We start from the raw sequence: 24,631 nt of genomic DNA on the forward strand, positions 1-24,631 counted from the left end.
AAAATAAATAAATAAAAAGATAGCCAGGCACTGTGGCGGGCGCAAGCTGCTCGGGAGGCTGAGGCAGGAGAATCGCGTAAGCCCAAGAGTTAGAGGTTGCTGTGAGCCGTGTAACGCCACGGCACTCTACCCGAGGGCGGTACAGTGAGACTCTGTCTCTACAAAAAAAAAGAAAAAAGAAATTGGTACCAAGCTGGCTTTGCTCCTGCTGGCATCCCTGACCTACAGTTGAAAGGATCCAGGCTAGAGGAAGACTTAGTGTAATCCCCCTGGGCAGAACATTAAACCTGCCTATTCCTACAGGAGATTCTTACTGGTTTCTATCATCAAAATGTGCCTACTGCAAAAACTATTTATCACTTTATGGAATATTACTGCCTCAATTATTGAAGCCAAATAGATAACTCAAACAAACTAAGTATAAGTAGCCCACTCAATCTGAAAGACCTAAGTTCTTGGAGTAGCACCTGCTCGGTGGGTAGGGCGCCGGCCCCATATATCGAGGGTGGTGGGTTCGAACCCAGCCCCAGCCAAACTGCAACCAAAAAAAAATAAAATAGCCAGGCATTATGGCAGGCACCTGTAGTCCCAGCTACTCAGGAGGCTGAGGCAAGAGAATTGCCTAAGCCCAGGAGTTGGAGGTTGCTGTGAGCTGTGACACCACAGCACTCTACCAAGGGCAATAAAGTGAGACTCTGTCTCTTAAAAAAATAAAAAAATAAAGACCTAAGTTCCAAAGTGGGAAAGGAGAAAATCATCAGTCATTTCTTCTCCCACAAAACCCACAAAATCTGAATCTGGTTTGTTACACATGAGAACACTGGAATGGGAGAATCAGATAAAATCAGAATCAGTAAATAGTACAAAAACGGCAATTTTTGTTTTCCTTTGTCTTAAAATTTCAATTTTCTAACTTCAGTACTATATTTTCCAAGATGCTTGAGTTGGGGAATTTACCTGACATCTAGAAACCCCTTCAATATCTTAGGTCTTTGATTTTTTTTTTTTAGAGACAGAGTCTCACTTTATGGCCCTTGGTAGAGTGCCGTGGCATCACACAGCTAACAGCAACCTCCAGCTCCTGGGCTTAAGTGATTCTCTTGCCTCAGCCTCCCGAGTAGCTGGGACTACAGGTGCCCGCCATAACACCCAGCTATTTTTTTTGTTGCAGTTTTGGCCAGGGCTGGGTTTGAACCCGCCACCCTCAGCATATGGGGCCAGCGCCCTACTCACTGAGCCACAGGCGCCGCCCAGGTCTTTGATTTTTAAAGAATAAATTAAAACAAAATACTATATAGGACAATAAACTTACTTTCATACATGACAAGTTGTAATGGAGAAATATAATGAAAATTTGTTCACCAAATTGATCATTCTGGCTCAGCACCTGTGGCTCAAGCGGCTAAGGCACCAGCCACATACACCTGAGCTGGCAGGTTAGAATCCAGCCCAGGCCTGCCAAATAACAATGATGGCTACGACCAAAAAATAGCTGGATGTTGTGGCAGGCACCTGTACTCCCAGCTACTTGGGAGGCAGAGGCAGGAGAATAGCTTGAGCCCAGGAGTTGGAGGTTGCTGTGAGCTGTGATGCCACAGCACTCTACCCAGGGCGACAGCTTGAGGCTCTGTCTCATAAAAATAAATAAATAAATTGATCATACCTATCTTCCCTGCTACCATATGTTAAAAGAATCAAAATCTGGCTTGGCACCTGTAGCCAAATTCTATTATGGCACTGGCCACATACCCCGAGGCTGGCAGGTTCAAACCCAGCCTGGGCCAGCTAAACAGCAATGAAAACTGCAACAACAAAAAAAAAAAGTCGGGTATTGTGGTGGGCACCAGTAGTCCCAGCTACTTGGGAGGCTGAGGCAAGAGAATCACTTAAGCCCAAGAGCTTGAGGCTGCTGTGAGCTGTGATGCCACAGCACTCTACCAAGGGCTACCTAGTGAAACTGTCTCAAAAAAAAAAGTCAAAATCTTCTGAAATGACCTTTGTAGTCATGCTCACACATTCTATACGTAAAATTGCTTTTTTCAGGAAGAAAATCCTCACTTCTATACCTCAAAAACTGACAAATTTATTTAACTAACAGAATAAAATCTTTTTTAATTATGGGTACATACAGTTGTGTATCTTTATAGGACTCGTGATCTTTTGATACAGACATACAATGTAAGTCGAACTAGGGTAATTGGCTTAGGCTTTTAACATCTGTGTTGGGAACATTCCATAGTTCTATTTTAGTTATTTTAAAGTATACCCTACTTGTTCTCTCAGAATTTTCTGTCAACTCCACTACTTCGTTTGCGGAGTTTCAGTTATCCTGTAATCATATTTAAACATTTAGTTTGTAGATTCCACTTGGTAAGGGAATCATTATCAGAAACAATGCTAAAATGTTATGACAGGAAAAGAGCTCCACTAATATAGTTTATGGTTATTAGATCTGGGCTACTTTTAATCATGGAATTACCTTACGTATTGATGTAAGAGTTGATGAATGACTAGCTGCAGTCACACTGCAAACATTCTGTATCCCTTTCGTGACCCTATTTACATACATCCACTACTCCGTCTGCAGAGTTTCAGTTATCCTTTAATCATACTTAAATGTTTAGTTTGTAGGTTCCATTTGATAAGGGAATCATTATCAGAAATAATGCTAAAATGTTGTAACAGGAAAATAACTCCACTAATATAGTTTATGGTTATTAGATTTGGGCTACATTTAATCATGGAATTACCTTATGTATTGATATAACAGTTAATGAATGACTAGCTGTAGTCATACTGCAAACATTCTGTATCCCTTTGTCACCCTATTTACATACATTTATATTGTGTTGCAATTCTGCTTTGCTGTTTATTAAAAAGCTGTTTCAGAGAATAAAATAAAATATACCCTAACTTACTGATTATAGCCACTTTGTTGTGCTATCAAATACTGTTCATTCTAACTATATTTTCGTACCCATATAACCATCTTCACTTTATCCCCTCTCCCCATTGCCCTTCCAATCTGCTGGTAATTGTCATTCTACCCTCTGTCTCAATGAGATCAATTGCTTTTAGTATGTAGCTCCTGCATAAAAGTAAGAATATGCGAGATTTTTCTTTCTGGGCTTAGCTTATTTAATCTAACATAATGGTCTCCACTTCCATCCATGTTTTTGCAAATGGCAGAATTTCATCATTTTTTGTGGCAATACAAAATTCCATTGTAGAATTGGAATTTTTTAGAAATGGGTCTCACATGTTGCCCAGCCTAGGCAACATAGTGAGACCCATATCTGAAAAAAAAACAAAAAACAAAAAACACTAACCAAGCATTAACCAAGTGTGATGGCACATGCCACTAGTCCCAACTACTAGGGAGGCTAAAGTGGGAGTATTGCTCAAGCCCAGGAAGCTGAAGCTGCAGTGAGCTATGACTGGGCCACTGTACTCTAGCCTAGGCCAACAGAGAGAGTCTCTGTCTCTTAAGAAAAAAAAAAAACAGATGGCGCCTGTGGCTCAGAGGAGTAGGGCACCGTCCCCATATGCCAGAGGTGGTGGGTTCAAACCCAGCCCCGGCTAGAAACTGCAAAAAAAAAAAAAAAAAGACCAAAGGGCGGCACCTATGGCTCTGTGAGTAGGGCGCCAGCCCCATATACCAAGGGTATATGGGTGGTGGGTTCAAACCCAGCCCCAGCCAAACTGCAACAAAAAAATAGCCGGGCGTGGACGGTGCCTATGTCTCAGTGAGTAGGGCGCCGGCCCCATATATGAAGGGTGGCAGGTTCAAACCCGGCCCCAGCCAACCTACAACAAAAAATACCTGGGTGTTCTGGTGGGCGCCTGTAGTCCCAGCTACTCAGGAGGCTGAGGCAAGAGAATCGCCTAAGCCCAAGAGCTGGAGGTTGCTGTAAGCTGTGACGCCACAGCACTCTACTGAGGGCAACAAAGTAAGACTCTGTCTCTTAAAAAAAAAAAAAAAAAGACAAAGGCAAGGGGCAAAAATGTTTATTTTCTACTATATTAATTCCACTGTATTTTTATAAATGTGCTTATATGTGACAACAATAAATGACAAATGTAGTGGGGAAAAACAATACTCACCTACATCTTTCTTCTGTAATGCTCTCCTCTTCCTATCAGAAAGCCACTTAAAGAAAACAGAGACTTTATTTTAAAACAATATTATCTAAACTGTTTTTCTGCTTGCAAAAATAGCACATGCTCATATCAAAAAATTCAAATCTGGGTGGCGCCTGTGGCTCAGTCGGTAAGGCGCAGGCCCCATATACCGAGGGTGGCGGGTTCAAACCCAGCCCCGGCCAAACTGCAACCAAAAAATAGCCGGGCATTGTGGCAGGCGTCTGTAGTCCCAGCTACTGGGGAGGCTGAGGCAAGAGAATGGCTTAAGCCCAGGAGTTGGAGGTTGCTGTGAGCTGTGTGATGCCATGACACTCTACCAAGAGCGATAAAGTGAGACTCTGTCTCTACAAAAAAAAAAAAAAAAATTCAAATCTTAGGCAGCGCCTGTGGCTCAAAGGAGTAGGGTGCTGGCTCCAGTTCAAACCCAGCCCCAGAAACTGCAAAAAAAAAAGAGCTTGAGGTTGCTGTGAGCTGAGACGCCCTGGCACTCTATGGAGGGTGACATAGTGAGACTCTGTTTCACAAAAAAAAAAAAAAAAGAGAGAGAGAAAACTAATTCATCTAAATAATCTAATGAAAAACAGCAAGCCTGAAGTATCATGGGTTATAACTAATATACAGAACAACTTCATCTATTAAGTGAAACTTTAAAAAGTACAACATTAAAGGGAGAATGTTTCTTAAAGAAATACATTTTTTATTTTTTTTTTTGCAGTTTTTGGCCGGGGCTGGGTTTGAACCCACCACCTCCGGCATATGGAGCTGGTGCCCTACTCCTTTCAGCCACAGTCACCGCCCAAAGAAATACATTTTTTACAAAGAATAAAACCAGATAAATAACAGGCTGAATAGCTGACATGTGATGATAAAGAAATGATACTCTTTACCATCTATCCACTAATACCAGATTTTGCTCTGTAATTAATGCACTTCAATTTAGCAAGCAGTATAATTCCACTGCACAAACAGGTAGCAGTGATGAAGCATTTGTCACTTATCATTATCCTAAAGCAGTGGTTCTCAGCCTGCAACAATTTTGTGCCCCAGAGGGCATCTGGCAATTTCTGAAGATATGTTTGGTTGTCACAGGTGGGGAGTATGCTCCTGGCATCTAGTGGGGAGAGACCAGGATTGCTACTGCCAAACATCCTACAATGCACAAGACAACCTCCATAACAAAGAAGGGTCCAGCCCATAATGTCAATAACAGGGAGGTTAAGAAACTCTACCCTAAAGAAATAAAAGAGAAAAATTCAAATAGGCTGGGCATGGTAGCTCATGCCTGTAATTCTAGCACTCTGGGAGGCTGAGGTGGGTGGACTGCCGGAGCTCATGGGTTGGAGACCAGCCTGAGCCAAGAGTGAGACCCATCTCTAAAAATAGCCAGGCGTTGTGGCAGGCACCTATAGTCCCAGCTACTTGGGAGGCTGAGGATGAGAATCACTTGAGTCTAAGAGTTTGAGGTTGCTTTGAGCTATGATGTCATAGCACTCTATCAAGGGAGACAAGGTGAAACTCTGTCTCAAAAAAAAAAAAAAATACAGAAAAATTGCAATGTCATTTCTAAAAGCACAAACCCAATTCATAGCCCTTATTAGACACATGATGTTATAATCTTAGAGGAGTCTCTGGTCAGAAAGAAACACCACTCAAGACCCTAAGTAAAAAGCCTGAGGCTGCACCCACATTTGAAGAGGGTAACACTTTTGAGTGCCTGAGTTTGAGCCAGAGTGCATGCATATATACATTTACAGGCCTTTTGATTATATTGCTGATTTTATCAGATTTTAGGCAGTAATCTTTCAAATAAAGCTGACGCTAGGCCTTGTGGTGGTAGGCACCTGTAGTCCTAGCTACTGGGGAGGCCAAGGCAAGAGGATCACTTGAACAAGAGTTTGCAACTGTTGTGAGCTATGATGACACAGTACTCCAATGGGAGCAACAAAGTGGGATTTGCTTCAAAAAAAAAAAAGAAAGTCCCTGCCAAATACTGAAATATGAATAACAATGGTTTGTCTATAAGTCATTTTTTCAAGTAAAAACTGTATTTCATATAAAAACACAGCTGAAACACAGTTTCAGCTCACAACACAAACACATGCACAAGGGCTTTTTCTCCAGACAATCATGGTATATGCTGTGACAAATAGAACTGCTTTATGTGTACTGCCCATTTCCTCATGCAGAATATAAAAACAATATGTATCTCAGAAATTAATAATTTTGAAAGCTTCTCAAAGACATTCTTAAGTAAAACTAGCACTTTTTTGGTTTTGACCAAGGTACATGTCGAATTCAGTGATTGTTAACACAGTTGGGGTCACGGTTTTGATCATTAATAAGGTGTCAGCAGTTTTACCCACCTATGTTTCTATGTTGATAAGAAATATCAACATAGAATAAAAGGCCAGGAATGTCTTAGTCTGAATGTGAGAACAGTCTAACCTGATGGACCTCCTGAAAAAGTCTTGGGGACCTCCAGCTGCTCAAAGACCTTGCTTTGAGAACCACTATTTTAATGAATAATAGTAAAGCAAAGGTCAAGATTAAGCCTCTGATAATGCAGGGGCAGCGGTGCCCTTTCCCCTTACTGGATATCTGGTGTATATTTTAAACATAAGAAGACTGTGCACATTTTGTTGATAAATTGATTTATTTTATTTTTCTTTTTTTTTAGAAACAGTCTCACTTTATCATCATCACATCACAGCTCACAGCAACCTCAAAGTCCTGGGCTTAGGCTATTCTCTTGCCTCAGCCTCCCAAGTAGCTGGGACTACAGGCACCCACCACAACGCCCAGCTATTTTTTTGTTGCCGTTTGGCTGGAGCCGGGTTCGAAGCATATGGGGCTAGTGCCCTACCCACTGAGCCACAGGCGCCGCCGACTGTGCACATTTTAAACATAAGAAGAATAATTACTGATTTGAAGGTAAAAGTAAAAATAATTACTGAGCCTGTGGCTCAAAGGAGTAGGGCGCTGCCCCGTATGACGGAGGTGGCGGGTTCAAACCCAGCACTGGCCAAAAACTGCAAAAAAAAAAAGAATTACTGATTTGTACAAGCCCTTCCAAATATGACATTCTAAGAGTACGGAATCAAGTTCAGCATGGTTCAAAATACCATCCCATGTACCAAAAATGGTGCAGATGTAAACTCTACATCTCTTTTGTTCCCTGCTGTATCCCTATGACCTAGCATTTGATAGGAACTCCAACAGGTGAGGAATGGGCATGAAAATGGGGAAGGTGTCAATACCGCAGAGAGACGTCTGACTATCCTTCTAATCAAGTTTTCCTCCTCTGAGGCAGCGACTGCGAACACCCACAGAAGCTCAAAGAGTTACATCCTCTGTTCTAAATAACTTTCTAGTAAAGTTCACCGACCCTGTTCACCCCATGTCCAACTTCTAGCGCGGTGTCAGTAGTATCCTCGTCTAACAGTGTCCACCAGCTTGCCAAGCGCACCATCAGGGACGTTCCCGAGTCAAGGGCTGGTCAATGCCCAGCCAAAAACACAACAGAGTCAAAGGCCAAGGCAAAAGCCAGGGCCAAGGCCGAGAAGGGGCAGCTGTTCCACGAGGAGGACCCCAAAGAGCTAGAGAGGGGACCTGGAAGTGACTCACCTCAGGCAGTGACTTGCCGCAGCTGAGACTGTAAATCTTCACCTCGTTGAGACTGGAGACCTGCATGATGCCTCCAAGCAGCAAACCCGGTTGCAGCCCTGATCCGGGACCTCGCGGTAAGCAACCACCCTGGTGCCTACGGATGACGCGTTTCCGGGCACCGGCTGATGACGCACTGCAGACGCACTGCAGAATGCCGTAAAGTGCGCGCGTTCCCGGATGAAGGAAAGTGGCGGAATCCGGGAATGGAGGCCGTGGTGTGATACCTAGTTGGATTCTGGCAAGGACGACCAGGCTAGTGGCGATGCTGATGCAGGCGAGGCAATATAATCTCAAGATAATATCTCCTTCTCAGTATCCAGAACGACAGGAGGCGGTCCTCGCGTCGCCACCCAGGCAGAAATGTCATGGTCCCAGAAGGGGCGAGGCGGTTCAGCGAGTGAACTCCGCGAGCGAAGGCGGCCAGGACTTGAATTTGGATTGGAAGTGTTATTTTTGTCTCCTCTAGCATTTTTGCAACATTAAATTAGCAGTAAATGTTCTTAAACATTTATATATTAGAAATAAGTTATTTTCGGCCGGCGCAGTGGCTCACGCCTGTAACCCCAGCGCTCTAGGAGGCCGCGGCGGGTGGATCCCTGAGCGAGAGCGAGACCTCGTCTCTAAAAAACTAACTGGGTCGGCTCGGCTCTGGTAGCTCAAGCGGCTAAGGCTCCAGCCACATACCCCATAGCTGGCGGGTTCGAATCCAGCTCGGGCCTGCCAAACAACAATTACAACTATAACCAAAAACATAACCGGGTGTTGTGGCAGGCGCCTGTAATCCCAGCTACTTGGGAGGCTGAGGCAAGAGAATCGCTTGAACCCAAGAGTTTGAGGTTGTTGTGAGCTGTGACGCCACGGCACTCTACCAAGAGTGACAAAGTCAGACTCTCTCAAAAAAAATTTAAAAGTAGCTGGGCGTTGGGGCGGACGCCTATAGTCCCAGCTACTCGGGAGACTGAAGCAAGAGGAACACCACCGCACGCTACTGAGGGCGACAGAGTTGAGACTGTGTGCACTGGATATAGTTAAGAAAAATAAACTACGGGGCGGCGCCTGTGGCTCAGTGAGTAGGGCGCCGGCCCCATGTACCGAGGGTGGCGAGTTCTATCCTGGCCCCTGCCAAACTGCAAAACCAAAAAATAAAAAGCCGGGCGTCCGGGCAGAAGCCTGTAGTCCCAGCTCCTGGGGAGGCTGAGGCAGGAGAATCCCCTAAGCCCAAGAGCTGAAGATTGCTGTGAGCTGTGATGCTACAGCACTCTACTGAGGGCAACAAAGTAAGTATCTCTAAAAAAAAAAAAGGAAGAAAGAAAAAGAAACTACATATGTCGTTGAGAAAGATGGCATAATGTTAGGTCATTAAATATAAAATGTATGGTTTTGAATCAAAGTTGGGTTTATTATATCCCAAACAAGAACAGTACAATTAAAGTGTGCACCCCAACTGTTGACACAGTTTTGCCATTTTAACTGTAGCTCCTGTGTGTCAGCAGTGAAGAAGAGGCCTGGAGAGTGGTGACTATCTGCAAAAGGCAGTTTCCACAGCTTGTCGAGTATTGAGTTTTTTCCTTGCCAGAAATGGTCCAAAGCCTGGAAGAAGTGGTAGTCAAGTTGGTGCAAGGACTGGTGAATACAGTTGATAACAGAGTTTCCAAGTCCACCTTGGACTTGGGTAATGTTTGTGTGACAGCATTGTCTTGCAAGAGGATTGGCTCATGTCTGTTGACCAGTATCAAGTGCTTAATCGCAAGCATCTTCATCTTGTCCATTTGGTGGCAGTAGACATCTGCAGTAATTCATTGATCAGATTTCAAGATGCCGCTGTGGATAATACCAGCACTGGACCACCAAACAGACACTATTCTTTTTGATGAATGTTTGGTTTTAGACTGTCTTTTCAGAACTTCATCTTTATCCAACCATTGTGCCAAATGCTTACTATTGTCAAAAGCAGTCCATTTTTCATTACACATAACCATATGGTATAGAAATGGTTCACCTTTATGTTGTGACAACAAAGAAGCAAGCTTCAAGACAATTTTTCTGCTCATTTAATTCATGTGGAACCTATCTATCCAGATACTTTACCTTGCCAATTTGTTTCAAATTGTCCAATATTGTTGGAATAGTAACATCCAACCTTGTTGCCAATTCCTGTAGTTTGAGAGGGATTGCTTTCACTACACCTTTTAGCTCATTGCTATCCACTTTGGTCTCAGGTTACCCACAATGCTCATTTTAGAGATTAAAATCATCAGAATGGGTCAGGCGAGGTGGCTCACACCTATAATCTAAGCACTCTGGGAGGCCGAGGCGGGTAAATTGCCTGAGCTCAGGAGTTCGAGACTGTCCTGAGCCAGAACAAGACCTCATCTCTTAACAAATAAAGGCAGGCTCTGTGCCTGTAACTCAGTGGTTAGGGCGCTGGCCACATACACCTAGGCTGGTGAGTTCAAACCCAGCCCAGTCCTGCTATTGACAACAATGACAACTGCAACAGCAAAAGGAAATACCCAGGTGTTGTGGCAGGTGCCTATAATCCCAGCTACTTGGGTGGCTGAGGTAAGAGAATCACTTAAGCCCAGGAGTTTGAGGTTGCTGTGAGCTGTGATGCTATGGCAATCTACCGAGGGCAACATAGACTTCGTCTCAAAAAAAAAAAAAAGCCAGGCATTGTGGTGGGTGCCTGTAGTCCCAGCTACTTGGGAGGCTGAGGCAAGAGAACTGTTTAAACCCAAGAGTTGGAGGTTGCTGTGTGCTGTGACACCATGGCACTCTACCAAGGGTGACAAAATGAGACTGTCTCAAAATAAAATAAAAACCGTCAGAGTGGAACTTTTTTTTTTTTTTGAGACAGCCTCAACCTGTCGCCCTGGGTAGAGTACTGTGACATCACAGCTCACAGCAACTTCCAACCCCTGGGCTTAAGCTAATTCTCCTTCCTCAGCCTCCCAAGTAGCTGGGACTACAGGCACCCGCCACAATGCCCGGCTATTTTTTGGTTGTAGTTGTCATTGTTTGGTGGCCCTGGGCTGGATTCTAACATGCCAGCTTTGGTGTATGTGGCTGGTGCCTTAGCCTCTTGAGCTACAGGCGCCGAGCCCCTCCTCCCACTTCAGATCTCCCTTCTCTCTTCTTCCCTCTCCCCCTGCTTATCTTTGCCCTTTCCTGTTCTATCATCCCATTTTTTGTCTGTCAGTGCTCTTAGTTGTGAACAACAGCCAGACTCTGGCCAACTTAAAAGGAAAAGGAGGCTCAGTGCCTGTAGCACAGTGGTTACAGTGCTAGCCAAAAACGCTGAGGGTGGTGGGTTCAAACCCAGCCCCGGCCAGCTAAAAACAATGACAACTACAACAGAAAAAGTAGCCGGGCCGTTAATGGTGGGCACCTGTAGTCTCAGCTACTTAGGAGGCTGAGGCAAGAGAATTGCTTAAGCCCAAGAGTTTGAGGTTGCTGTGAGCTGTGACGCCATAGCACTCTACCAGGGGCGAAATAGACTCTTGTCTCAAAATAAACAAACAAATAAATGGAGAAGGAATTTATAGAAATAGAAAGGAATTTATGTCAAGCGCCTCACAGGGATAGTGAACCCTCTGGAAAGTAGACAGGCCAGCTCTGAAATTCAGCAGGAACAATCTGGGCGGGGCAGCTGCCAGACCGATTTCTGAATCCATCCTTTGAGGACACTATTGCCATCACCAAAGATCCCAGACCCCACAGTTAGCTGCCCCTTAAACCTGGTCATTCTTGCTGCCACCTGCAGCCCCCACCTCCAGAAGGGACTTACTCCCATTTCGGAATGCACAATATATCTCTGGCCACATCTGGGTCACAAGCGCAAGCTTCTCGGGAGGCTGAGAGGAGAGAACCTGGTGTTCTCAGCTTCTGCACCAAGAGTCCTTCTATAATCCTTGGACAGGGAGGATTCATATGCTGGGCAAAGGTGACACATGTCCACTAACACACGCTCTAGGCTTTCGGCAATGATGATTCTGTTGTAGGCTCTCCTAGTTCAGCCTGCATACCTGGAGACTGCAGGCTAGGACTCCATGGGTTGGCTTCAAGGATTCCTAAAGTCCCCCAGAATTGATGTGCATTTTCCTATGAACAGATGCAGAATTTGCAGATTCCTAAAAGCTCAATCAACCCAGCAAGGCTGTTGCCCCTGAGCCCAGTTAGGTTTTCACTGACTGCATTGCTGGGCCTGTGGAGCCTCTGTTTCCTCCAGACACTGCACCTTCGTTTTCTCTCCATGTAGCATGGTGGGTAGAGTTCCCAACTTAACCCTTAAGAGAACCCTTGGTATCTCATCATGTCTGGTCTTCTTGGTCTCATTAAATAGGACCATCCTCCACAACATTGTTCACCCTCCAAATCAGATTTACCAGAAAGTCTTATCTGCTTTATCTCCCAAGCACATTTTCTGCATTTCTACAGCCCGGTGGTTCCCCTCTGGTCTGAGCCCCACCCTCCACTGCCCAGGTGCCTCCTGAGCTGGTCTCCTAGTTCTTTCTCCTCCCCTACTGCAGTGAGCTGTCCCTTCAGCCCTGAGAGCGATCTTTTAAAAATAGCACATCAGATGTTATCACTCCCCTGCTTAAAAACCGGGGCATCCACATTTAATTCTAAATTCCTCTGTGTTGCTGACAAGATCCTACATGACCTGGCTTCAGCCTGTCTTTCTCACCTGATCTTGGAGCACTCTCTTTAGGAACTGAAAAAAACCGAGTCACACCAGTTTCTTGCTTTTCTGCCTCGGGGCCTTTGCACTTGCTGTTTGTGCAGAATGCTGAGACCCCAGCCATGAAAAAGCTGGGGGTGCTACTTTGCACTACCCAGATCCCATCTGAAATGTCCTCCCCCACCCCAGAGATGTCTTCTGTGACCCACAGCAGCCCTTCCAGTCCATCAAGGCCAATATTGTCTTCATTACACTTATTATTTGAAATCATCTTGCTCTTTGACGCTTCTACGTTTCTACACTGATTCCTCTGTGCTGCTCTAGAGTGTAAGCCCCTTGTGATAGTCTGTTATGTATGCAATGCTAAGACAACACATGTAGATATTTTTTGAATGAATGAACGGAAGAGGAAGATCTTACTCTAAGTGATCACCAAAAATTATTTTTCTGTCCTCCAGACTCCAGACCATACTCATCTCATGGCTTCCTTCTTGCCTCTTGGACTCTTATCTGTTTGAGGTATCTGAGTTTCTCTGGAGTCCCAAAATGCCTGAGAAACAGCCAAGGCCTTCTCAGCCTGGCATACCATGCCCACCCATCACCCTATTCCTGTGAATCATCACTTAGGTTTGCCCCAAACCCACAGAGGAATTTTCTGTACCTTAAAAAATACCATTTATGACTGGATTACTTTTCTCTTGCAGTGCAACAACTGACTACAATACAACACCAATTTACTAGCTCACAGTTCTGTAGTCCAGGAACTTGGCAGGGCATGGCTGGGCTCTCTGCTTAAAGCACCATAAAGCAGAAACTGATTCAACATGCCAGCCAGGTGGGTTCTTGTCTGGAGAAACAGGGGGGAAAGCTTCCAAGCTCATTCTTTTTTTTTTTTTTTTTTTTTTTGAGTATTTTCGCTGGGGCTGGGTTTGAACCTGCCACCTCCGGCATATGGGGCCGGCGCTCTACTCCTCTGAGCCACAGGCACCACCCTCATTCTTTTTTTTTTTTTTTTTCTGAGACAGAGTCTCACCTCTGTTGCCCCAGGCTAGAGTGCGCCAGCTTCAGCCTAGCTCACAACAACCTCAAACTCCTGGATGCAAGCAATCCTCCTGCCTCAACCTCCCTAGTAGCTGGGAATATAGATGCCTGCCAAATGCCTAGCTAATTTTTCTATTTTTAGTAGAGATGGGGTCTTGCTCTTGTTCAGGCTGGTCTTAAACTCCCAAGCACAAGCAATCGTCCTGCCTCTGCCTCCCAGAGTGGTAGGATTACAGGCTTGAGCCATTGCACCTGGCCAAATATATATATATATATTGAGACAGAGTCTCACTATGTCACCGTCAGTACAGTGTCATGGTGTCACAGCTCACAGCAACCTGAAACTCTTGGGCTTATGTGATTCTCTTGCCTCAGCCTCCCAAGTAGCTGGGGCTACAGGTGACCACCATAACGCCCAGCTGTTTTGTTGTTGTTGTTGTCGTTGTTTAGCAGGCCTGGGCTGGATTCGAACCCACCAGCCATGGTGCATGTGGCTGGCATCCTAACCACTGAGCTATGGGCGCCAAGCCTCAAAATAAGATTTTTATTTTATTTTATTTTTTTGTAGAGACAGAGTCTCACTTTATCGCCCTTGGTAGAGTGCCGTGATGTCACACAGCTCACAGCAACCTCCAACTCCTGGGCTTAGGCGATTCTCTTGCCTCAGCCTCCCGAGTAGCTGGGACCACAGGCACCCACCACAACGCCTGACTATTTTTTTGTTGCAATTTGGCTGGGGCTGGGTTTGAACCCTCCACCCTCAGTATATGGAGCCAGCGCCCCACCCATTGGACCGCAGGAGCCACCCTCAAAATAAGATTTTTTGATGGCCTAGAAAACCCTGCCCACAAGTGTAAAAAAGAAAGAAAACGATCATATTATTGAATAAACATTAAGCCAGACTGTAATGCTGTCACGAGTAATCTGCTAATGAGATTACAAAGACAGAAAGAAATGTCACCCTTTCATACACACACACAAATATTTTTTATAATTCTGCTTGTACTAGTAACGTCACCCTTTTATACAGCACACAGAATCTGTGATATACTCTGAGGGTCTTGGGGTCAGTCTGAAAGAGTCTTGGGGGCCTAAGGCTAGTCCAGCAGCAGCGTTTATTGGCGTGAAGTTTCCTCACGGGGAAGAGGTGGACTGAGAAGAGGGCAGCCCTGATGACAGTTTGGCGGGCAGGGCAGGTATTAAGGGCACGGGAGTTGGTAGCGAGTGGGAGGCTGGTGGGGTGATGGAGGGAGCCATGTTTTTCACGCGCTAGCCAAGGAGGATGTTCTCGGTGCAGCAGGATGTTGGCTGGAGCCAAACCAGGTAGGGGGGGTCTTCGGGTATAGACTTTTGACATAGATGACTGAGCCCTGGAAAATGTTCTCAGAAATCCTGAAAGCCTATTTGTTTAGGTGCAGAGCAATTCATTAGACATTCTAGGGCATCACAGCACAGGGCTAGTCATCCTCATACGCACTTGTTCTAAGTGGTCATAGCTTTCCCTCCTGGAGGAGACCTTAACATTACCCATTTCCACAGTAAAATCGTCGTTCATCTTTTTTTTTATTAATATTAAATCATAGCTGTGTACATTAATGCGATCATGGGGCACCATACACTGGTTTTATAAACAGTTTGACACATTTGCATCACACTGGTTAACATAGCCTTCCTGGCATTTTCTTAGCTATTATGTTAAGACAATTATATTCTACATTTACTAAGTTTCACATGTACCCTTGAAAGATGCACCGCAGGTATAATCCCATGGTTGTTCATCTTAAAATTACCTGGTAACTGGGTGGCACCTGTGGCTCAGTGGGTAGGGCGCTGACCCCATATACCAAGTGTGGCGGGTTCAAACCTGGCCCCGGGGCAAACTGTAACAAAAATATAGCCGGGCATTGTAGCAGGAGCCTGTAGTGCCAGCTTCTCGGGAGGCTGAGGCAAGAGAATCGCCTAAGCCCAAGATCTGGAGGTTGCTGTGAGCTTTGATGCTACAGCACTCTATGGAGGGCCACAAAGTGAAACTCTTGTCTCTTAAAAAAAAGATTTTGCCTGGTAAGTAGGATGGCCATCTGTGTTGTGTTAAGTGCCTTTATCCAAAGGAAGAATAACACTTCTCATGACTCTATGGCAAACAGCACTAAATGGGACCTGGCACTATGGAGGGCTCCCCTCTTGACCACTGTTGATGGAGGCATTTCAGCAATATTTTACAGGAAATAGGTGACATCAATTTCTTAAAGCTATGATGAAAAAAGGCAGGGCCGATGGTTCACACTTGTAATCCTAGCACTCTGGGAGACTGAGGTCGGTGGATTGACTGAGCTCACAGGTTCGAGACCAGCCTGAGCCAGAGTGAGACCTTATCTCTAAAAATAGCCGGGTGTTGTGGTGGGTGCCTGTAGTCCCCACTACTTGGGAGGCTGAGGCAAGAGAATTGTGTAAGCTGGAGGGTTTGAGGTTGCTGTGAGCTGTGACAGCATGGCACTCTACCAGGGGCAACAAATTGAGACTCTGTCTAAAAAATAAAATAAAATAAAAGCTATGATGAAAGGATGGCAGGAGAAGGAAAGCCAAGCCTTAAGAAGTGTAGACAGGCTGGTGAGGGCTCCATCTTGTCCACCCAAGGATTCATCACTGGATGGCAGTCCCCCTAGCCTCCAACTCCCCCACCCCGGCTGAAGTTAGGACCTAGTCGTATCTGTCTACACATGGCCATGATAAGAGCTTTGAATTCGTTGGGAGAGCAATGGGAAACCACTGGAGGATTTTAAGCTGAGGAGTGGTGTGACCTGATAGTGTTACAAACTACAACTCTGGATGGCAGGGAGGTGGACCAGCCACCTGCGGCTGCCTAAAAAATTACCACAAACCATTTCTGTTGGCTTAAGACAACAGAAACCTACCCTCTCACAGCTCTGGGTCTGGAAGCCCAAAATCAAGCCAGCAGCAGAAGGTGCAGAGGAGGAAATCTTCCTTGCCTCTTCCTGGCTTTTGAGAGCTTCTAGCAGTCTTCGGCATACCTTGGCTTGTAGCTACATCAGTCTAATCTCTGCCTCTGACTTCACTGACCTCATACCCTGTGTCTCTGTGTCCTTTTCGCTTCTGATAAGGACACCAGTAATCAGATTTAGGGCCCACCCTAAATCTGCAGGATATTACCTTAAGAACTTTACACGGGCAAAGACCCTATTTCCAAATAAAGAGTATTGTGAGGTTCTGAGTAAAGATGAATTTGGGGAGACAGTGGTCACTATTCAACCCACAACCAAAAACTCGAGTAAAGTGTGATCACCCAGATGGGGGCAATGGCAAGAAAAAAAGCAGGCAGGTTCAAGATATTCTTTGGTGGCAGAACTAGGAGGGCCTGCTTTGGCTGGGCCTTTAGGAAATGAGTTAGGGAAGGCAGGAAGAACACAGGGAAACACAATATTTCATGCCTTTAAAAGATTATAATAAAGCTAGGAGAAGATCTTAGCCACCAATATTTATTGACTTCACTCAGTATCTGAACTTTGAATGTTTGCTCTGTGCCAAGCTGTTCCAGGTCCCTTTGAGGGGTGGAAAAAAGAAATAAGGAAAATCCAAGCAGGAAAAAGTAATTCAAGACACTTAAAATTTGGCAGGAGAAAAGAGACATATAACTAATCATAGTAAAAGGTTGAATAATCAGAACAAGACTATGTAGCTGATAAAAAAATTTCTCCAACATAGCCTTAAATACTTGGCCTCCTGTAACGAAGTCTAGATCACACTCACATTCCCAAGAACAGAGGATGGGAATATTCAGATACACAACTGAGTTTTAGGATGAGGTAAAAGAAAAAAAGAGAAGGTGGTTTTTCTTTGACTTTTTTGTGGTTAAGAGTGGGAAGGGTGTACTTACACAAAACTAGATGATTAAAAATAGTAACAAAAATAATAATAGTAATAATAAAATATTAATAATAGGGTGGCACCTGTGGCTCAGTAAGTAGGGCGATGGCCCCATATACAGAGGGTGGCGGGTTCAAACCCAGCCCTGGCCAAACTGCAACAAAAAATAGCCGGGCGTTGTGGCAGGCGCCTGTAGTCCCAGCTGCTCGGGAGGCTGAGGCGAGAGAATCACCTAAGCCCAAGAGCTGGAGGTTGCTGTGAGTTGTGACACCACGGCACTCTACCGAGGTTGAGATAAAGTGAGACTCTGTCTCTAAAAAACAACAAAAAAAATAGCAGTAATAGTCTCGGCACTGTGGCTTATGCCTGTTATTCCAGCACTCTGGGGGGCTGAGGTGGGAAGATTGCGTGAGTGCAGGAGTTCAAGACCAGCCTGAGCAGGAGCCAGATTCCATCTTTACAAAAAATAGAAAAATGTGCCAGGCACTGTGGTGAGTGCCTGTAGTCCCAGCCTGCAGGCTGAGGCAGGAGGATTGCCTGAATCCAGGAGTTTGAGGTTACTGTGAGCTATGATGACATCAGGGCACTCTAGCCTAGAGCAATGGAGTGAGACTGTTTGAAAAGAAAAAAAAAAGTGACTGAATGCCACATGTTTGCAACAGGCCAGAATATGTTTCTTTCAAAAGGATCCCGTGAGGGGGAAAAAGAAACTTGGAAATGAGAAATAAAAGGAAGAAAAAAAGTGGGGAAGACCTAAGCTTTTTTTTTTTTTTCTTGAGACAGAGTCTTACTCTGACACCTGGGCTACAGTGCAGGATTACAGTAGTGTTACCATAGCTCACTACAGCCTCATATTACTGGGCTGGGCTTAAGTGATCCTCCTATCTCAGCCTCTCAAGTAGCTGGGACTACAGGCACCTGTCACTGTGTTTGGCTGATTTTTCTATTTTGTGTAGGGATTGGGGTCTCATGTTGCTCAGGCTGCTCTGGAACTCCTGGCCACAAGTGATCATCCTACCTCAGCCTTCCAAAGTTCTGGGATCACAGGCATGAGCCGCCACTCCCAGCTTAGTCTTTTCTTTTGTATGACTTCTTTTTAAAAAATTGTGTTGCCTATAGTCCCAGATTCTTGGGAGGCTGAGGCAAGAGAATCACTTAAGCCCAAGAGTTTGAGGTTGCTATGAGCTGTGACTCCACGGCACTGTACTGAGAGTGACATAGTGAGACTCTGTCTCAAAAAAAAAAAAAAAATTGCCTTCGGCCAGAAAGAAGGTGATAATGGAGTTGTTTTTTTTTTTTTGTTTTTTTTTTTTTTGAGACAGAGCCTCAAGCCATCACCCTGGGTCGAGTGCCATGGCATCGCAGCTCACAGCAACCTCCAACTCCTGGGCTCAAGAGATTCTCCTGCCTCAGCCTCCCAAGTAGCTAGGACTACAGGCACCCACCACAATGCCTGGCTATTTTTGTTGTTGTTGTTGTTGCAGTTTGGCCGGGGCGGGTTTGGTATCACCCTACCCACTGAGCCATAGGCGCCGCCCAGCACAGCTTTCTTAATACAAAATGGTCACTGTGTCATATCATTTAATTCCTAGGAAAATCTTGTAAGACAGGTACCATCACTATATTAACCACATTGTATAGTCCACTGAAAACTCCACTGAAGGTAAGAGAGTTGTGTATGCTCACTCACCTAACAAGTAGAAGGGCCAGCAAGGGAGCTACAGGCAGAGCACTAGTCACCAGTTCTTTGCACAGGGCAGCAAAGGGATAGTTTAGATCTCATAATGCAACAGACGCTTGGCGGTAGGAGAATGAAGTTCATGTCCCAGTTCTGCCACTAACTGTGCTTTGATCAATTCACTTAATCTCCTCGAACCTGTTTTCTCATCTGTGAAATGAGGATCATGGGCTTTCTTGCATGTCTAGATCTCATTTCTTTCTTTCTCTTTCCTTTTTTTATTTTTTTGAGACAGAGCCTCACCTTGCTGCCGCATGCTAGAGTGCAGTGCCTTCAGCTTATCTCACAGCAACCTCAAAGTCTTAGTTTCAAGTGATCCTCCTGCCTCAGCCTCCCAAATGGCTGGAACCACAGGTGCCTACCACAATACCCCAGTAGTTTTTCTATTTTTTTTTTTTAAGTAAAGATGGGTCTTGCTCAGGCTGGTCTCAAACTCCTGAGCTCAAGCAATCCACCCACCTTGGCCTCCCAGAGTGCTGGAATTACAGGCATGAGCCACGGCACCCAGCCTTAGACGTTATTTCCACATACGTATCAGATCCTGCTTAGTGGTCTGTACTTGTACCTTAGTGAGTTGGGACTGCTCGATATTCTGTTTACCAGACATGCTTTCTCTACTGCTAGTCTGATTCATTTTTGCATGCCCCATAGTGCCTTGCAGATATTGGAGGGGGGAAACTTGTAGTGAAGGAATTGAACAGAGGAGCTATTCATTGTATACACCCGGGCAAACAGATTACGAGAAAATAAGAGGCCTCTCATTTTCTCCAACAAAAAGTGACAACTATAATGATGGCTGTCCTACAACCACAAGGGATTTTTCACTGAAAGAGGAAAAAAAAGATCAAAGTACTCTGGGCCCATGAAGAATGATGCCAGTGATTTCGAGACATTATTACCACGTGCTGGTTTGGTACTTAAGGTGTAAAACCCCAAAGAACATCTAAGAAAGGAAGATGTGAAGTGAGGGGAACTCTCAACCAGCCACTCTGGCCAGAATGCTGTCCTCTCTTATCCTCATAAAAGCCTACAAATTGGGCGGATTTGTGCTCCTTTTTTTCCACATGGGAAACCTGAAGCTCAGCAAATTTAAGCAGCTTATCCGATCGTCTGATTTCAAAGCATAATCTGTTTCTACAACACCATATTGACTCTCAGGGGACAATTCCACTTACATTTTTCTGCTTGGTTGAGCTTTTCCTCTAGAAGAACTTCCCTGGGTTCTTTTCAGCAAAACCAAGAAAAATCCATGTGAACCAACTGAGATGCAATTATGTGTGTACAAATTTGAAAAGAGCATCCTCTGATGACTGTTTCTATGAAGTTATAAAGTCCAAAATACACCTTCTGGGAGTGGCCGGAGAACAACAGATCAGCTACACCAGCCTTGTCCTTCTGGTTCCCAAACCTGATGGGACTGTTCGATCTTGCACAGACTTCAGCTGGCTCAGTGCGTGGCCGGTGCCAACCAATTGCAGGAACATTTTGGAAATATCTAACCAAAGCCAAATTCATAATAAGCTAGAGATGATTCAAGGCCGATGGCATTTCCTCCCCAGTGTTTATTCCTAGGAGGAAATAGCATTTATTATGACCTGGGTTCTTTACTTTTTATAACCTGGGGACTATTTTAAAAGCAATGAATGAGACACATACTGCAGATTTCAGAACGTGTGGGGAGGGGACAATAAATGTCTTGTTTAATGCTACTTCAGGATGATATATGGAAGAGAAATACTTTCCTTAGAGAGTAGGGAGGTGGGATCATGTTCTTCTAATATACCAAGAGAGTAGGGTGCACAAACTTTCAGTTGATTAGTCTGTGTTAAAGATTGATCTCACTTTATTTAATTAATTGATTTATTTTTTCTAAGACAAGGTCTTAAAAATGTTAACAGGGTCTCACTCTATCACCCAGGCTAGAGCAGAGTGGCATTGTCATGGCTCACTGCAACTTCCAACTTCAGGGCTCACGTGATTCTCCTGCCTCAGCCTCCCAAGTAGCTGGGAGGCTACTACCATGCCCACTACTATGCCCAGATCATTTCGTATTTTTTTTAGAAACAGGGTTTCCATCTTGGTCAGGCTCATTTCCAGCTCCTGGCCTCAAGAAGTCCTCATGCCTTAGCCTCCCAAAGTGCTGGGATTATAGGTGTGAGCCCCCACACCCAGCCAGATCTCACTTTATGGGGAAATTTGAGAGAAAAACATGAGTCAGCTCAAATCTAATAAACTGCTGTTGACTTTGAGAGATGCAAATCAAAAACCTCTTGGGAAAGATTGTTTCCTGCTCCTCTCTGTTTCAAGATGTATGTTGTCCAGCGAGATGTCTTTATTTGGCTTTACAATCTGATTCAAGTTCTGAGCTGTGGTAAACTACTGATGACATTGGATTATCCTTTACTGATAAGATAAATTTGATAATTTTTTGATCTTTAAAAATCAATCAACAGCAGGATGACAGACTTTATGTATACCATATAATCTCAATCATGCAAAAATGTCCATATCTGTACATATATTAATATACATTAAATAGTAACAAAGAGAAATTGAATGTTAGCAGTTATTTTCAGACCATGGAATTACAGGTTTGTTTTTACTTTCTTCTTTATACTTTACTGTTTTCCAAATTCTTTTTTCTTTTATTGAGACAGAGTCTCACTATGTTGCCCAGGGTAGAGTGTCATGGCCTCAGCCTATCTCAGAGCAACCTCACACTCCTGGCCCAACTGATCCTGCCTTAGCCCCCTGAGCAGCTGGAACTACAAGTGCCTACAACAATGCCCAACTAATTTTTTCTGTTTTTAGTAGAGACAGGGTCTGGCTCTTGCTCAGGCTGGTCTCCAACTTCTGAGCTCAAGTGATCCTCCCTTATCAGCCTCCCAGAGTGCTGGGATTATAGGTGTGAGCCACTGTGCCCAGCCTGAGAATTACCATTTTGCTGGGTGGATGGGGACCGAAGATCTTTCTTGGCAAGGGAAAGCACCCTCAGAAAAAGAGGAAAACTAAAAAGTAAGCTGAGTGAGTCGGAACAAAGAAAAGTCAGCTAGTTTACCTTTAAGCTAGCCACTTCTAGCAAGCTTCTTGCCTTTTCTGAACTTCTAGCCTGTTGGGGATACAGTTTACAAACACCCTGCTGGGGCTGTAGGCACTCTGAGGAGAATAATGGCCATAGAGAGACTGTGGCAAGTCCTAGCAAAAGATGCATCTTCTAGGGTATTTCCTGCCCATTAAACAGGCAAAGCAGATACCCATTGTGGAGATTGGCATTTGCCTGGGGTAGAGATTAAGGGAGTAGCTGGAGCCCTGTGATACGGGCAGAAGAGCTTATATCCCTTATTGCAGAGGAAGATCCTCTGTGGTGTTGATGGGAGGAAAATGTCTCCCTCCCACCGATTCCTCACTCCGGTGGCGTTGTACTCCACAGTGTACTAGCGGAGTTTAACACCTCCCTAGAAATCTGTGTGTGTGACCTCAAGCGGGAAGCTCTCCCAATACGAGGCTCAGATTTCAGATTTCTGAAGGTTAATAATAATAGCAATAGGAGCTGGTATGCTCAGTCAGAGAAACTGCTGGCATCTTTGTTTCCTCCCTCATCTTATCCTCTGGGCGAATAAACTTCAATAAAATCAGTGGAGCAAACACTCCGTGCCATTGCCAGAAGCCCACAAGTGGGCAATGGACCCCTGAGCTCCCACCTTTGATTCTACTCTACACCTCATGTCTCTTTCTTTACCGTCGTTTCTATATTCCTTCAGTTGATCACCACCAGTTTCCATGGGTCTTAGCCGACCCTGTTCTTGGGGCAGGACCCTGACACATTTATAAGAGAGAAAAAAAGTTATTTAGAAAAAAAAGTGGAGCTACTCCTGCAGCAGTAGACATTATAAATTATAAATTCAGTTATTTAACAAGAAACTTTAGATGCAAAAGATTCAAAAGATTTTAGATTTTGAGTAGAAAGATTTTAAGGAAGACAAGAAACACTGTAGAGCCTTACTGTTTCCTTTTCTAGTTTTTAGTAGAAACAGAGTCTTGCTATGTTGCCCAGGCTGTTCTCAAACTCCTGGCCTCAAATGATCCTCCTGCCTTGGCCTCCCAAAGTGCTGGAATTATAGGGGTGAGCCATCACACCTGGCTTTTAAGCAGAAGTCCAGGAGTCTTCTGTGCCTGATTTATTTTATTTCCCAAAGCAAACCAGGTTCATAGAAAGAATGGTGCCATGAGCAAAGTTAGAGACATTTCTAAATATGCTGATCAGCCTCTGAGAAGCCAGGTGCCTGACTCTGAACTCTGAAGGCTGAAAATAGCAACTGACGTGGTTGGCGTGGGTTCTCTGTCAGAGTGATGGCCCAATCCTGCAGGCTTGTTGGGAGCAGTGGGAAGGACAGGAGACTCAGTCTCAGGGCTGAGTTCCACGTGTACTCTGCCACAACCAGCTGTGTGACACCAGGCAATTGATGCAACCTCTGTGGGCATCCTTGTCTTTGTTTGTAAATGAGGTTCTGCCCCACCTCTATGATTCTGTTTTCTCTGGCCGGATAAAATGGCACGTCTGGATAAAGTCCAAGATTGAGACCACCCCAGTCTTAGTGTTCAACCAGGCCACTCCTTTCCTGGAGTCCCCGCTTAAGCTCCCTGCACACACCGGGTTTCCTCATCCCTCGGTTTCAGGTGCCCTCCCTCAGGAAGATGTTGCAAGGACTGACTAATCCCCGGTGGTGTCTCAATAACAATGATGGGCACTGCAGGTGTGGGGAGTTCCAAATTCACAACAGGCTCAAAGTGTGATCACGCTGTAACCGTAAAGCCACCCATCTGTTCTGGATCTGGGGCTTCATACCCCACCCTATATCGTCACAGCTGCTTAAGGCTCAGAGATGTCAAAACTATTCCCAAAGATCCGAAGGCGTCCGCAGGAGTGGGTTGATCGTGCGACCGGTTTTCTGTGTCGGGGGAGTCGAGCAAGGACAACTTCTTCGCCCCCTCAGTGATCCTGAGATGTCTCCCTTTCCCAGAAGAAGGATGCTTTGAAGTGTTTTCCTTTAGTCCAGAGAAAAAAGAATTCTCAGAGTCTTCTGTTGATGTTGTCTTGTTTTTAACTCTCGCACGTTCATCTCTGGGGGTTCCACCTTTTGGCTTTAGACAGTAGGACAGTGGGCTCACGTCATGATCCTAGTACGGTGGCTTTAAACGTCCCCCCTCCCCAAATCCAGGGGACGATTTGGAAGGTGGGCCGGGGGAGGCGAGGGTTGGCCGGGCAGCAGGGGGGACCTGGCGCCGACCCCCGCTCCTCTCCCAGGTGTCTGCGTCGCTTTTCACAGGTCAGCCCCATCTCTCGTGCCTTGGAAACACCTGGGAGCAGGTGATTCTCCCAGACCCGCGCGCCGCCTCTGTGGGGCGGGGACGAGGGACTCGGAGCGGGCGGCGGCGGCCGAGGGGACAGGGTCGCCCGGGCCGGGGATCTTCTCCCGGCT

The 24,631-nt window shown here is 45.2% G+C and overlaps 1 protein-coding gene across 3 annotated transcripts in view; it reads right to left on the reverse strand.

The window, feature by feature from the left end:
• The window catches only part of NOL10 (nucleolar protein 10), a 112,696-nt gene extending 104,811 nt beyond the window's left edge, over nucleotides 1-7,885 (reverse strand). For all 3 annotated transcript variants that reach the window (XM_053588926.1, XM_053588928.1, XM_053588925.1), the window contains exons 1-2: nucleotides 7,768-7,885; nucleotides 4,105-4,150 (exon numbers count right to left, since the gene is read on the reverse strand). In XM_053588926.1, the coding sequence (XP_053444901.1) occupies nucleotides 4,105-4,150; nucleotides 7,768-7,833 (112 nt within the window). In that variant the 5' untranslated portion in view covers nucleotides 7,834-7,885. The remainder of the gene's footprint in view (nucleotides 1-4,104; nucleotides 4,151-7,767) is intronic.
• Between the last annotated feature and the right edge of the window lie 16,746 nt (nucleotides 7,886-24,631).

Source organism: Nycticebus coucang, chromosome 4, assembly GCF_027406575.1.
Source record: "Nycticebus coucang isolate mNycCou1 chromosome 4, mNycCou1.pri, whole genome shotgun sequence".
NCBI lineage: Eukaryota > Metazoa > Chordata > Mammalia > Primates > Lorisidae > Nycticebus > Nycticebus coucang.